The 16,294-nt window shown below is 39.7% G+C and overlaps 1 protein-coding gene across 1 annotated transcript; it reads left to right on the top strand.

The window, feature by feature from the left end:
• Positions 1 to 14,240: 14,240 nt before the first annotated feature.
• On the top strand, positions 14,241 to 16,294 carry LOC144632363 (kelch-like protein 28). Its single transcript, XM_078490992.1, has one exon. It carries the CDS (start codon positions 14,282 to 14,284, stop codon positions 16,160 to 16,162), a length of 1,881 nt encoding a protein of 626 aa, XP_078347118.1. The 5' UTR covers positions 14,241 to 14,281; the 3' UTR covers positions 16,163 to 16,294.

The raw sequence follows: 16,294 nt of genomic DNA, 5'->3' as shown, positions 1-16,294 counted from the left end.
CCAGAAGCAGTATTTCACAGCCTCTTGGCTGCTGATGGCAAAGTGTATGCTGTGTGCTGTAAGCCTCCAAGTCTGGCTGCGGGATGTAATTCGCGACAAATAAGTGTTGAAAGTTACAACCCTGGAAAAGATGAATGGGAGACGAAAACTGAAAAGGCGTTCCTCGTAAATATATTTCGTTTACCAATTTGTGTAATGAGAATTTTCAAAGGATTATCCCACATCCGTCCGCTGGAGATCAGCACTTAAGATAACACTTCAGATAGCCTTTCTGCGGCAACAACCACGCAGACTTCGTGAAGCTACTACCACGCATGAGCAGGCTTCCCTGTCTCACATAGGAGGGCAGCAGAAATGCTTTATGTTTTGACAAAAAACGTCCCGTACGCAAGTAAAATGCTCGGCCCCATCAGCACTTGTGTTAGTTCAGTTACCGAGGGTAAACAAATGTCATTTCATTTACAAATGTCATTTTAGTTACGCAGTTGGTACTTATTTCGTGACAACAGGGTCATGAAACCTACCAGATCCTTGGTTGTTTAGGATCAATAGTCGTTTCTGGGAAACTGCCTACCTACCCCTCCCCTAACCTAACATTAACACTTACTTCTTTCTTTGGGCAAAATGTTAGGTTTGGGGAGGGGTAGGTGGGCCGTTGTTGATAACTCGTGGAACGCTTAAGCTTTAATCAGTTGCTTTGTTATAATTACGTGTACGTTTGAATTTGTATTAATATTGTGAGGAGTAACCAGATATTGATCAGTGTAAGTGGATCAATAAGACTTTGTAAGAAGTATATATATCTATCTTTATCAATAAAAATACCGCCGGTAACTAGCTAGTTGTCTTCAAGTCCACAGGACTCTGAAGTGACTTGTTTAATGTAGTGTCCCCCCGACGGCAAACACTTGAAACATAAATGCGCAATAAGAACCTTTTTATTATTATTCTATTTTTAAACCGATTAAGGGGGGAGACCCTTAACTACAGAATGGTTACTATGTGAACTATGGATGGCTTCTAACCGTCATATCTTTGGTTCCCTTAGTATCCGTTGTAGGTTTAGTTTTGGCCATGTTTGTTGCATTGGAGATTGCCTTCATTTTCGGTACTCATGACTATATTTGGTAAGACACGTGACCAGAACACAAAAACCCCCAAAACTCACACAGCTTACATTTTTCTCCATTGAAATCAACACCCTGGGTAGAGTGCATTAAAAAGCAAAATCTATAGCATGGATTTGTTAAAATTCGCGTTACTGAAAAAACTATGACGTCATAAAGTTTTTGTGATGCCATAACTTTTAAAATAATGTAAATTACAACAAATCCATCCTCAACCCGTGGAGTTGATTTAAGCGGAGAAAATGTAAGCTGTGTGAGTTTTTCAATCACGTTATTTAAATATTCAAAATTTCCGCTTCGTTTCCCGAACGAAATTGCAAAAAAATCACCAATCGGAGCGCTAAAATATGAAATAACATCGACACAAATACCTTTTAGGTAACGACTGAGTTTTTCGAGAAGAAACCACCAACAGTTTCCCCATAGGCGTACGGGCCGGGGGGGGGGGGGGGCAGGGAGGGGCTGCAGCCCCCCCCCAAATTTTGGGCAACTCAGATTTTTTGGGCAGCAGGAGAAAATTTGGGCAAAGCCAGTTTTTAAGAAGTTTTTTTTTCGAAGAGATAGATATTTTCTATTTTAACCTGAAGACGGCGTGTTAAAGCCAGTTAACTAAATTCACATGAGACAGTGGCTCCTTAGCACCTGATGAGCTTCTGGTTAATAATGAATTTTTTTTTTTTTTTTTTTTTTTACTGTTGGGCACTGTACTGCAAACATCTTTCACAGTTAAACACCTGATGAAGAAAGCTTCTCTACGTTGCTAAATTTTACAAAATCGACGGCGAGATTCTGGAAGCCGAGCAGAAAATGTGCGCGAGTTTTCGTCGTGTGCGTGGATTAGGCTACATACATTGTAACTGTTTCAGAAAAGCTGGAGACAATACAAGGGAGTGATCTATTTGATAAGTTTTCAGAGTCCTTAATTACGTGGTTCATATCCATGCAGTGATACCTGCTACATCGTGTTCTGCAGAACGATCATTCAGTGCGTTGCGCAGATTGAAAACTTACCTCGGCAGCACCTGATGGGGCGACAACGTTTCAGTATGGCCAAGTAAAAAAACAAAACAGATGTTTTTGTCCCCGCCCGCTTTATTTTTTGGGGCCGCCTCTCTTTTTTTATTATTTGTTTTTGGAAAAGTTAGAAAGAACTAAAAAAAAAACTTTAAACCCGTGTTACGCTAGGTCCGTTCTGGATAGGTCAATTACCTCGCAGGATTTATTTTCTGGCCTAGAGAATTTGACGATGGAGGATAAAACATCGATATTAATTTGAACAACATAGATATGGAATGCAACAAAATAATAATAAAAAAAAAATAACAAAAAATGGGCCCGCCCGCTCTCTCTTTTATAGAAATCAGGAAGAGAAACATTTGTTTTTGACTTGGCCTAAATTATTACTTGTCATCGCACTTATCAGCATTAAATGGGCATATTCCAACTCTGTAGTCAACAGTGACATGGATCGTATTGCTGACATCTTCGGCCGTCAAAATGGTAGAGACAGCTATTTCTTTGAACATGTTTTATGAGCTGATATGATAGATTCTTATGTAACAATTTTTCACTTCATTTGTAAGCCTATGTTAGTTCATCGTATGACCCCTATTTCTTCTTTACTGTTTCGTAGAAATTTGGGCAACTTGCGAGAATTTTTTGGGCAAATGTCTCACCGCCCCCCTGGCAAAAGATTGCCCGTACGCCTATGAGTTTCCCTGTTTGGTGCCTTTAAAGAACTTGCTCATTAGCTCATTCTCAAGAATGAGGTATTAGAGTCATACAGATGTTGACGGAAGTTGTTTTGCACGCGTGTGCGTGTACAAAAATTGTGTGGACGGAAGTTGTAGAACGGAAGTAATTTTACATGCTACCCCTCCCCCCTTAGTAACGTCAAAAATAACTTCAATGAAGCGCAGATGCAAATGTGAAAAGAAATTAAATCCTTGCATAGGGTAATAAATAAATTTAGATGAAATCACAATTTCGGAACTGTCTACAATGAACCAAAGATAAAGCTACGTCAACTCTTTTAATTGTAGTAATGCACGACCCGCACGCGTCGTTATTACAAAAATTTATCAATTGTATATTTTCATTTTTTTTTCTAAGACCCCTCAACATGTCCTCGACCCTGACCCCGATCTGTCTACGTCCAAGAGAAAGTATAAAGAGCGATCTAAAAAAAATATTCAATGGAATTTATTTGGTACGTTTGAAGTAGAGTTGGTTTTGGCTCGTGACGTGACGCAGCTGATGTTCACCTGCACGCGACCCTGCACGCATTTCTGTGCATGCACAATGAACCAAAAATAAAGATACGTCAACTCTTTTTTTTAGCTCTTTCTCAAAGAATGAGTATTATAGTGGATCAGATGTGGACGGAAGCGGAAGTCGTCCAGCGCGAGGGCAAAAAATGTGTGGACAAAAAAATGTGTGGATGGAAGTTGCAGAACGGAAGTAATTTTACATGCTACCCCTCCCCCCCTAAGTAACGTCATAAATAACTTCAATGAAGCTCAGATACAAATGTCAAAAGAAATGAAATCCTTTTATAAAGTAATAAATAAATTTACATCAAATCACAATTTCGGAACTTTTAAAAAGGGAAACGTGTATCACAAAGTCGAAATGTTGACAACCTGGGGGTTCATTTTAACGTGCGCTGTTACACGCAATGAAGTCCCGCCAGGCATCCGAGCAGCACGTTTTTGTCTCCTGTCACGTCATCTCATTTCCCGTGACTCACGTCATCCGTTTTACACGACGTGTTCATGCGCATCTTTCTCTCAAATCTCATTCGCTGCTCAATCCATGAACAATGATTGTCACTGCCCAGTAGATGCGTGCTGACAGAAAGGTAATCTAAAACGGTAACAAATATTCATTTCATTTCTTTTCACATGTGTATCTGAGCTTCGTGGAAGATGTGAACTATTTACACACTATCCAACCAGAAGAAAGCTCGTAACCACAATGTCCACACGTTTTAGCAGTAAAAACATGGTCTTCAAATATCGAAAATATATTTGTCAGAAGGACGAAAAGCTATGAAGTTTAATTACAAATAGAAATACCAAACGGATGCGACCCTACGATCGATTATTAAAAGCGATGTATTGGTGAAAATATTGTGAAAGCCCTTTCCGTGTTTAATTGTTATGTAAATATTCTAGCTTTTCTGTCTATGTTGTTGTTGACTTTGTACATTTTCCATCAATAATAGCGCTAAGAAGAGCAAACAAGACAGGATGTCTTCGGATGTCTCGTGTTTGCTGGCACAGAAGGGTAAAGTAATGTGCATGCATGCAAAAAACTTGACTGTTTCGCACTTCCTCCCCGCGTAATACTGATTCTCGACCTAGAATCTTCTCTTCTTATCATTTATAGCTTTATTATGCTTATCGTACCGCGATCCGGAAACGAAATACTATTTCTTTTTTAAATAACTGCTTGTGGACTTTTACGTAGCGGGGAATGGGGCCATGTAAAATTACTTCCGGCTGCCTCAATGGACTTGATCGCTTGTGTCAGCGCGTGTTAAAATACGTGAAAATACGTTTAGGGTCCCTAAGGTCTAAACAGCTCGGCAACTTGATTCACGTTGCACCATTTTTAGAAGTTGTGAAATTGTGATTTCATTTCTTTTCACATGCGTATCTCATTTTGACTTTACAGGGGACTGTACTTGACTTAAGTGGACTGTACCAGTACATTTTCATTACCCACCACCACTCCCAAGCCCTACCCCCCCCCCCCCCCCCGAAAAAGGCAGAAGAATGAGCTGGCTCTAAGTGCCCTTTGATTTTCATTATGTGGCCCTCTCTCTTAGTCCAGGCATTTTGTAATCAGACCTGCTAGTAATTGCAACAGAAGCTTTCTCATCGTAAACCAGTGAGAAATAACCTTTACATTAACATACTAAAAGTCTCTGAAGATTCAAACATGGAAACACCTTCGAATACAATCAACGTCTAACTTGCTTTCTGCTGCAACATGAAATCGAGGCTATAAACAGGAAATTGCTGTTTACAGCTGTTTTATTAGGATAAATCATGCATTCTCTTCAAAACTAAGAAGATACTCTTGATATAATGTTTCCCGTACCTTAATCTTAAAATAAAGACCCATAAAATAGCAATTTTTAAAAATAATGCTGAGTTATTCAAAAGCGCGCATTGGCCAAAAACGTTTATACCTTATCTTCATGCTGGAGATAGAGTCATACTTGAATTGTAATCTAAACATGTTGTACAAGATAGTCTTCCGAATTTTCACTTTCGTATTCCAGGGCGTTGGTACAGTTAGTGCATAGTGAAGCAAGAAGGCCGTATAAAGGCGGCCGTATAAAGGCGGCCTTTAAAATTTAAAGAGGTTTGAAAAGAAAAACAAGAAGCAATGAAACAAAATGTGGCTTAAAATTACGTGTAGAAAGTAATCGACCGCCAAAAAAGTGGACATTGAGAGCCATAATCGATCGATGACTTTCGTGTCTATCTGTAAAGCCAGCATCGTACATGAAGGAGCATTCGAAAGCTAAATCGGGTTGATAGAATAAACAAACCATTTTATTGCTACGGGGTAAAAAAAAAAAAAAAAAAAAAAAAGGAAAAAAGAAAAAAAAAACTTGACCCTCTGGGATTTGCACTCACGACCTCCGGATCCGCAGACTGGCACCTTACCGATTGAGCTAATCCGACAGACTCTGTAATGCACGTTGAATATATCCTATATCAATGTAATAGATATTGTGGAGTCTACTAGACTGCTGCGAAACTTTTACAGGATCGCGAAACTATTTTCTATTGCTAGAAAGCAGATAATTTACTGTACTCTAAAGTAATTTTTCGTGCCATGAGTAATGATTTTGCCCCGCTTTAAGATTATTATTTTTGTCGTACTGCTGACATTCAGTATAACCGTGAGCTATTTAAATTTGTGTCGCACCTATAAACCGCCATAAACATTAGTACTTTGGCCGCTTATTCACTAGAATGAAAACATTGTAAGCTCCAGTGAAAATTAAATAAAAGGGGAGCTCCGCTTTTAGGCTTGCCTAAATCTATATATTATGTCTTCAGCGATAACGAATTTCAGGCAAATTTCTTGTGTTCAAAGCGTATTTATTGTTCGGATAAATTTTTATTTTAGAAAATTTTTTCATTCAGAGATTTCTAAGTTTTGAGAAAAAGACAATGCACGAAGCGCGAAGCGATGAGTGGAATGTCGGTTTTTCGTGCACTGAGTTGAAACTCAATTAATTTTGGGACTCACTATTCAGGTCACAATGAATTGTTTTTTGAACTGCATAACCTTAGCACATAACATACATGTTTCTTTTAGCTTAAAAACTTCTTTTTTTATATTTTAGCTTTGCTAGCGGAAGACAAACTTCTACGCTAAATACCACAAACTGGATAGGAACAGCGCAGACGCTTTCTACAAGCTTTGTGCATTTTTATAGATTTAAAAATCTTATTTAAGCAATTATCTGATCTAATCTGTATGTAATTGGACTTACCTATCAAGAAAACACGAGAAATTCATTCTCTCTCTGCTAGCCCAATGCATGTTGGATATGGCATTAAACGCATGCGACACAGCAGTTAGTGCAGGCAGCCTCGTTTCCATGCTGCATTTTAAAGGGTTCTTAAAAGGAAACGTTTTTAGTCACCTTCCCTTGCTCAGATTTTCAGAGACTTTTGATATTTAATAGAGGACATGTTCCTGGACTAAAAGGCGTTAACAAACCTAGCTTCTGTTGCAATTAGTAACAGGTTGACCTATTTTAGGCGATAAAATGCCTGGACTATCTCATCACAGAGTCGTAGCAAAACGAATCAACAATAAAACACTTCAGGGATATTTTAAGCGCAGTTTCCAGGGATCACATTAGTCAACAATAATTTGAGAATTAATCACTCATCATTTTGGCACCGTATGTAAGATGGCGGCCGAAATACAATCTGTTAATGAGCAAACTACCTCAAGTCCAAGTGAAGAGAGCCGAAAGACACACTCAATCAGCCATGCGACCTTGTTTTGGTGGTCGAAGATGGCAGACAGAGCTCACAGAAATATTCTTTCACTGAGACAAGTCCTTTCTTTGAAAAGCTGCTGAACAGCGACATGAAGGAGTCTAACGAAGGAGTAGTTCGGTTGGAGATGTCTAACGAGTCTGTTATGGCGGCTACACTGGAGTTCATTTACACTGGTCATGTTCAGATATTTGCTGCAGACAATGCCCGAGACCTGATTGTTATCGCCGATTATTTGTTTCTTCAGAAACTAAAATCTCTCGCTGAGGGAGTTTTAGCACAGACTAAGATGAATATTTCAAAATGTATTTCAATATATTATTTTTCCGAAAAATATCAATGCCAAGAACTTCATTCCAAGACCAACAAATTTCACCAACGTGTACGCAGCGAACCAGGAAGACGTTTTGAAAATGTCGAGTAAGAAAGTTGAAATGTGGATTTCAAGTTATTAAATAGATGTTAGCGCTGAGGAAGATGTGTTTAAGTTCATTCTAGCATGGATTGATCATGACAAAAGCAGGCGAAAGAAAAATTTCGCCGAGCTATTTCGTCACGTTCGGCTCGTTTATGTTTCGCGTGGCTACCTACGCAGTGATGTCATCACAAATGATCTCGTTAAAGAAAATGAAGGCTGTTTGGATCTTGTGAAGGATGCTACAGATTCAATTGACTCTACAAACTGTCCTAGCCACCTTGTTCCACCCCCCCCCCCCCGGGGGGTACTTAGGTAAATCTTTGTTGGGTATGTGCCGCTGGCCTCTCAAAACCCCTACCCCATTATAGTCATATTCTATGGCCAATTATAGACCCCATCTTTGTCACTTTTGGGTAAATGTAATTTTCACGACCCCAACTTAGTCACTTTCTGTTTTTGCGTCTATCGTATAAATTCTTTTAACTAAGTCATTCTAAAATGAATTGACACATTTACAGCAAGGTGCCCAAATGTGTGACCACTTTTAATTTATTCACATTCTTTCGTGCAGATTTAATCCAATCAGAAGTCAACTGCAAGCTATCCACGGCTTTTGATTGGATTAAATCTGCACGAAAGAATGTGAATAAATTAAAAGTGGTCACACATTTGGGCGCCTTGCTGTAATAAACTTAATGAAGAACACTTTACTTTACAACTACAAAATAGCCATTCAACCTTTTGCGACCAAATTAACTTTATATTACAAGTTAACCAATTTCCAGCTGTGAGAACAAATGTCTTATATTCGATTCGCATAAACACGTTTAAAAGTGGTTGTTCTTACCTTATTTTTCGTCGAGAGAAGATTAAGAGATTATTAATATGTTGCGGATTCTGATCGTTCTTCGTCGCCTTTAGTTTCAGTTACCGAATTGTATCAAGACGTCTGAGTCATTACTTCAGAAACTCAGAAACAGGTTAAACAGGCAGGGGGTACCAACACAACACTGGAGTCAGTGTTTTGTCTTAATCCAACCAGCCACTGTCAATCATGAATCACACTTTAGTCAACGAATTTAGTCTTGGCTTAACCCAAAGATGTCCACTCTCGAACGTATTGGGGACCTCGAGGTTTTTCGCAATTTTGGAATGGGTATTTACTATTTGATGCTGAAACCTTTAGTAGCTGCATTTTTCATACTTCCTTTATGAAAATTTGGTATGTCAAATATGTGTTCATGATTCTTAACGTTGCCATGGTAATGGTAATTATAAGCATATTTCACCAAAAATCGTTTTTTTAAAAAGTTCTTTATTTTTCTAGTTTTATAAAACAGGACTGTAAAGTTTGTTTAAGTTTACATTCCAGTAGTATTCCGTCTTGATTTTGTATCAATTTCCACTATTTTTTGACTTTTTAAGAAAATAGTTAAATCCAAGATAGCGGATCCAATTTGGCCACTTTAATGACGTCAAGTGACGTCACAGCCAACAAAACAACAAAAGAAAGTAGCTAAGCACTTTCTACTCAGTGCAAAATATTTTCGCTGCGCATTAATAGAACGGAAACCTTAGGGGGATTTCCCCACCCATCCCCCCCCCCCACCACCCTCCGTACTTCGGTGGGTTATTAATCTGCACGTACGTAGTTACGGTGATAAGATGTTTATGAAAAAGGAAATCCTTCATTAAGAGATTTTTAAAGAGGTAACAAATTGCCTTTTTATCAACTTTCTATTTTGTTAGTGAATCTCCGTATTTAATATTTAACAATTGGTTCATGCTTTAGCGTGCGCTATTAAATTATGGATACACGCGGGAAAGTTGGAGAGCACGAAAGAAGCGTAAGAGTAGTCGATAGTGCACAGCTAAAAGCATGAACCAATTGTTTTATAACATTGCCGGTGGAAATTTAGATTTAAACCCGCGCCAAAAACTTGCGCGCGAGAAAAATTTTTGCGAAGCGATTTTCTCACGCTATCAATGTGCACTATTGTTGGATGATGGTGCACGCTCACGTATATTGAATTTGATTGCGCGGCTCTTCTAGCTATGTTGTAAAGCATCATAGTTTCTTTCTTACATTACAGGCAGCGTAAGTGCCAACTACCCACCTTTTAAAAGGACGTTGGTGTACTATACATAAACGTTCGACGCCAACTGAGCCGTCCAACGTTTCTACTGTATGAACCCTAACACGATTCTTCTAACGCGAAATTTTTGTAAGCACAGTATTTGTAACGAAAAGGAAAGTTTACTTTTGAAAAGAACACCTGCTATGGTGAGCAAATGGACTAATGGGTCGAACTATTCATAAACATAATAGACTGTTCATTTCAAGGAAATCTTTTATTCCCGCTTTATATTCTCAAAGTAAACGTACAAAAGTTAAACTGGATTTTCAATAACTCAACCAATGAGAATATTATATTCTAGATAAACAATCAACCTTCCGCACGTAAAGCTAACGTACATTCGTGTCGAATAGATCTAATTTACAGTAGAAAGCAATAGCAAAAGACACCTGCATTCACCTCACGATATATACTGCAAATCGATCAATCACCCAAGTGTGTTCAGTACAACGAGGTCTACTCTGCAAGACATTTCGCTGAGCTCCAAAGACGTTCCTTGGTTTCTCTGCGGCGCTGTTACTAAGTAAGGCGAGGAGCAAGTTTCCTGTACCTCTAATTACCTCTGACATAGTGTAATGAGCGCCGGCTGCAAAGACCTTGGTCAACCGAGTTATTTCCCCGCTCCATAACGTATCTCAGTGAAGGTCACTGTTTGTCAAACCATTAGTTCGCTCGCCCCGTCAAGAAATTTTGCTGTTAGCAGAGATATTGGACAAGATCACAAGTACAGGACCCTCGTACAGGCAAATGCGCGTCTAAATAGCCATAAAACTGATCGTTAAATTCGTTAGATGAACTCGTGTTCCCTTGTCCAGTTCAAGATCAAGCAAACCTTCTAAGCTTATTAGGTCTTTCGAGACGGTAAGTTTTAGAGTTTTAAAGCAACAACACACTGGAACTTTAAAAGTTTCCAATACGTCCTAAACTGTTTCCTTTGCAGTCCGCAACATAAGATGGTGACGTCATAACACTTGCGAAGAATAGCGAACAGAAGTCGTATTTTTATCTTATTGTATCTCTATCCCAGAGAAAACGAGTCTTTTCTATTGCTCTTCAGATCAAAGAATTTTCAATCGAACGGCTTATGCCAAATCAGGAAAAAGGAATAGAACTGACTAGAATTGACACTGAGTTGACGGTGGACACGACATTTCAAACTCGAATACTTAGATTCAAACTTGTTTAAGAGTCGTCGGACATAAATCTCGTTTAATCGCGCCTAGGCAATAGGGAGGGTACAAAAAAAACGTTTCACTCAGCTCTGTCCACGGTCATGTTAGGTATTAAAAAGCAGTGCTGGTGCGAAACCGTTCATATGAGAATTTTTTCAGTGGCCTCGATCAAATATGCACTTTCGAGTAAAACTCATTGTCATTTGGGTACCTGGGCTAGTTTTAAGACAGATGCAAAAAACAACGTTGGAGATGACCTTACGGTTGGGAAATTGAAGAAACAGCTAACATCGAGCATCGATATGAGAGCAAATGTAGTTAAAGATCCTGGAATTAGACCAAATTGACCAGGGTCAATGGAGGACGATATTGCTCTTTTCAGTTCCTTTTCGATGTCGATGTCCTCAGCAATCTTTGAAAGAGTGGACATCAGGGAAATTGGCCTTAGATATTTATTAAAATCGCAGGTCCTAGGGCTTTTAAGTAGAGGTGGGGCATCAGCAAGCTTCCCCACACGAGGAACTCTGCACTCCAGGATTTTTTTTTGCTGGTGGACGTCATCACGACTCGGAATGGCTGTACCATTCTGAACAGACGTACGATGAAACAAGAAATGAATGGCAGTTTATCGCAAGCATCAAGAAACCGAAATCATTTGACACCCTCTTTATAGCCGCTGATGGCAAGCTGTATGCTGTAAGCTTTGACATTCAGCGTCTTACTAGCTGGATGTGAAAAGGCGTCCTTTAAAAGCTGAAAACAGGGCCGTGCATATCCGGGGGGGGCAGGGGGCAGTTGCTTTCGACAGGTAAACTAAAAAAAAGTTTGTTTGTTAGTTATAAGCCCTTAAAGCTAAAATTTAGGGTGTTTTTAATATGTTCTACTGTTGTTATGAGAAAAAGTAATGTCACGAAAATGACCACAATTTTTATTACCAATGATTGGGCACTTGTTTGATACCAGTACTGTATCGTCAGGAAAAGTGTATTGTGCATATTACCAAATGTGACTTCCATCAAGCAATTGTAAAGAGATCCTAGAGGAAAAAACTGCCACCCACCCAACTCCCCCTTCTACTAGCGCTTCGTATCATCAGAAGTCCATATTATGGATTATGGACTTAATACGTAAACTTCACAAGATTTCACTAACTAATATCACAGTTTGTTTGTGCTCGTGATATTGATATCAGGTACTGTTTTCAAATGCGCACTTTAACAGCTATGGCTGGTTTTCACTAGGCAGTATAGCACAAGCATAAGCACAATCACAACCATAAGTATAATGAAGCCTTCTTCACGAGCAAATTACTATTACTTCGAACCTCAATAAAGCGGGTAGTTTTATTTTGCTTGCCCGACGATTTGGAAGGAACCAGATTTTAAACAACGAACTGAAAAACACTCTGCTACCCCTCCCTCAGTACAGCAAATTGAAAAGCACCCAGATTTTGAGTGCCATGTGACCAGCCTCATGTAGGGCCTTTCTCCTCGACGACATCGACAAGGGAGGAAAAGGAAAGAGGCCCTGGGAACGAGGTTGGCAATCGACACGATCCAGGGTCTGGGAAGGATATCTTCGGGAACCGGGTTTCGGGAAAACGCAAAATATCCTGGCGGGGTTTGGGATTTGACTGCTCCCTGGGAAGTGAGAGGCGCCAAAATTTGGGCACGGGATGCGGGATTTTTTGTTGCCTGTCTGTCGGGAATTTGGAAAATAGTCATGATCCGAATAAATGTTCTAGCCCTTTAGATACCAAATTTCTGGAATTTTTAAAGCAGTTTTCTGGGCTTAGGCAATCTGTCGAATTTCGTGATTGCATATAAGAAGCTCAAGTAAAAATGTGTACTGTTTCAATACACTGAGGGCTCAAATTTTCATTGTGACGTTAGCATTCAGCTGTTGCTTTCTTGGTAAGCGAGCATGCGGGCTCGAATCTGTTAAAATCTGGTGGGTAGAGGCAAACTTCTAAAAGAAACCAGAGGTGAGAGATGATTTGACGATGGTTGGAATGCCCAAAACATTTTGTATCGAAACATGGCGGTTCATGAGTGAAGTTGTCTCTCTGGCCGTTCTGTAGATGGATTCCGAGACCTGCCAAGGCAATTTGGACAACTTTTGACTTCCAAAGAATGCGTTTGGTGCAGTATTTTGCCAATAGGATTGGGTGGCTCGACACTTATAAAAAATATAATAAATAGAGGTTGGTGGACTTGCATTTCACCGAAATGGCTGTATTACCCAGCAATTCCTTTTGGTCACCAATAAGGAAATAACGAGTTTGCAAGCATTGCTCTAATCGAATGGTAATTGCTCAGTCTGCTAAAAGATTGATGATAATTTTTTCTTGGTGAGCGGAAAGGAATAGTGTTGTTGACTCGATACCCAATTGCTCGAGCTCTTCGCATTTATTGTAATCTTTAAGACATTGTTTTAGATATAACATGTAGTGATACTGGCTCTGCTCCCTTGAATTGTTCTTTCTTGCAGCTACAGACGAGCCTTTTATCGTCGGCTACTCCTCTAAAATACCTTGGGACGGGGTCGTGATTTTGGGACGAACGGGTATCCGTTTTACAGACGATTCAGAAGAACGGGGTATGATATTTTGATCGCACGAAAGTTTCAACTTATCAACAGCCATAACGTGGTATTTCAAATTGATGTACTGTATTTCTAGAACGGGGTATCATTTTGAATGCAAATTCTTCCTTAAACGGGGTGCTTAATTGGAGACCCGGGGGAGGCAATACCCACCCAAAGCATACCCGAGTAACCCCCGGGGAAGTACCGCAGAAATCCACACAAAAGAATTCATTTTTCCGCTAAGCGACGAACACAAAGAGCTCTACAAAAATCCAGAGCTCTTTAAAACCTTCACTGGGTTTGAAGAGATCGCAAGGACTAAAGGACTCGGAAAAAAACCCCGAGGTTACGATTGCTAGAGTGCAAAAGGCAGGCAATGACATTGAGACTATTTCCCGAGGACACAAGATCCGTAGCAGTATCGTCCTCGTTTTTATTAGCTTTTGCAGAAATTAGTCTCTTTTAATGACCTTTAATGTATTTTTGAGGAAAGAAAAAACAGGATTCGGGATAGCGATGAAAGAAGTGCGTGATGCGGGATTAGCGTGACAAAGGATCGAAAATTCGGGACCAGGGCCCCCCTTCCAGGCCGTGAGAATTGAATCATTACGTTACTTTCACGCATGCCTGCACACAGGTACATGCGATTTCGCACGCGCGCGTGTAAAGTGTAAAATCGTGCAGATGTACATGGTTGTTTTCTCATCTCGTCTCTGATTGGTAGCAACACCGTGCACAATAACATGACACAGTAACGACTCTCATAAAGTTTTGATAGCTACGCATCTATCATTTGGGCAAAATGGCAGGCTTCATACAGCCTGATAATTTTCAGCAGATTTATACCCCAAATCCAAGCAAAGACACGCTCCATCAGCCATGCGACGTTGTTTTGGTGGTCGGAGATGGCAAGACATTCAAAGCTCACAGAAAAGTTCTTTCACAAGCAAGTCCTTTCTTTGAAAAGCTGCTGAACAGCGACATGAAGGAGTCTAAAGAAGGAGTAGTTCGGTTGGAGATGTTTAGCGAGTCTGTTATGGCGGCTACATTGGAGTTTATTTACACTGGTCATGTTCAGATATTGGCTGAAGACAATGCCCGAGACCTGATCGTCATGGCTGATTATTTTTTTCTTCATAAACTAAAACTTCTCGTAGAAGGAGTTTTAGCACAGAAGTTGAATACTTCAAATTGCATTTCAACGTATTATTTTTCTGAAAGATATCAATGCGAAGAACTTCTTTCCAAGACAAAGAGATTTATCCTTGTAAATTTCTCCGCCCTGTACGCAGTGAATCGGGAAGATGTTTTGCACATGTCAAACAAGGAAGTTGAAATGTGGATTTCAAGTGATGATATAGATGTTAGCGCAGAGGGAGATGTGTTTAAGTTCATTCTAGCATGGGTTGATCATGACAAAAACAAGCGAAAGAAATATTTCGCCGAGCTATTTCGTCACGTTCGACTTGTTTATGTATCGCGTGACTTTTTGATCAATGATGTCGTGACAAATGATCTCGTGAAAGAAAATGAAGGCTGTTTGGATCTTGTAAAGGACGCTTTAGTCTCAATTGACTCTAAAAACTGTGAGAATTTATCTGTTCCAGCCAGGAAGTCGCTTGAGACCCCTGCTATAGTAATACGTACGCGTGCAGAACTTCTGTGTTATTTTCCTCGTGAAGATAGCTGGTGTAGGTTAGGTAAGATACCAAAAGATAAATCTAGATCTGATAACAGGTATAAATTTTTGCCTTGTGGGGGTAAATTGTACGCTGTTAGAGGTGGAAGTTACTCAACGGATATGATTAGCTATAATCCATACACTAACAGTTGGACGAGATTACCACCTTTGGAGGAAGACAAATTTTTGTGGAAATTATTTGTTTCAAATGCAGAGGAAATGTACGCTTTATTGTGTAATGTCTCCTGTCCCTGTAGAGAGGCAGGAGGTTCTAAAACGATTTACATGCATTTCAGTGAGCATAATTTGTTTGTCTCGAAGTATAAACCGGAATCACACTCATGGAAAGATATATTTTTACTTGATCATTTCAATTCAAAAAGAAGACAACTTTTTTGCATTGTATTCAGTGACCACTTTATATATTTTATTAGCGGTGAGGATGTGCGCGGAGACCTAAGCGATGTAGACAGGTACGACTTAAGCAAAGGCCAGTGGGACAAAGTAACGGATATTCAAGTAGCGAGAAAAATGGCTCACGGAGCTGCAGTGAAAGGAAAAATCTTCATTGCTGGTGGATATATGGGATCGTTGCCACCAGACTTGTGCACTTGGACTCATGATTGTGAGATGTACAATGAAGAAACAAATGAATGGCAGTTTATCGCAAGTTTGAAGAAACCGTCAGCACTTGTCAACCTCGTAGAGACTGATGGGAAAATGTATGCTGTGAGTTCACCACAGATCGGTTTGGATCTGCAACAATTTAGTATTGAATGTTATAACCCTGAAGAGAATAAATGGGAGATGAAAAGTGAACCAGTATTCCCCGGGATAAGTTTCTGTATGACAGCTCTAAACGCTTGCTCGATGAGAATTTTCAAAGGAGTATCCCACATCCGTCCCCTAAAGTCCAGCACCTCAGATAGCCTTTCTGTAACTACTACCACGCATGCTTCTTCCTTTCACAAAACAGGCAAACGGAAATACGTTGACATGTGACAGAAACTTCCCGAACGCGGTTAATTCATTTTGTGAGAAAAGTGTAAACAGGGACCGTAAAAACTGAGATCTTTGGTAATTTTAGTTGATGATTTGGTTAAATTGTAGGGAAAGGTACAATAAGAATTGAAA

The sequence above is a fragment of the Oculina patagonica genome, chromosome 12 (genome assembly GCF_052425735.1).
Source record: "Oculina patagonica isolate OP01 chromosome 12, crgOcupat, whole genome shotgun sequence".
Lineage (NCBI taxonomy): Eukaryota > Metazoa > Cnidaria > Anthozoa > Scleractinia > Oculinidae > Oculina > Oculina patagonica.
Note: the sequence above shows the minus strand (reverse complement) of the source record. Positions and strands in the feature narration are given on the sequence as shown.

What these genes read in the sequence shown, in the direction of transcription:
- LOC144632363 (XM_078490992.1), top strand. Translation starts at nt 14,282, where the DNA reads ATGGCAGGCTTCATACAGCCTGATAATTTTCAGCAGATTTATACCCCA.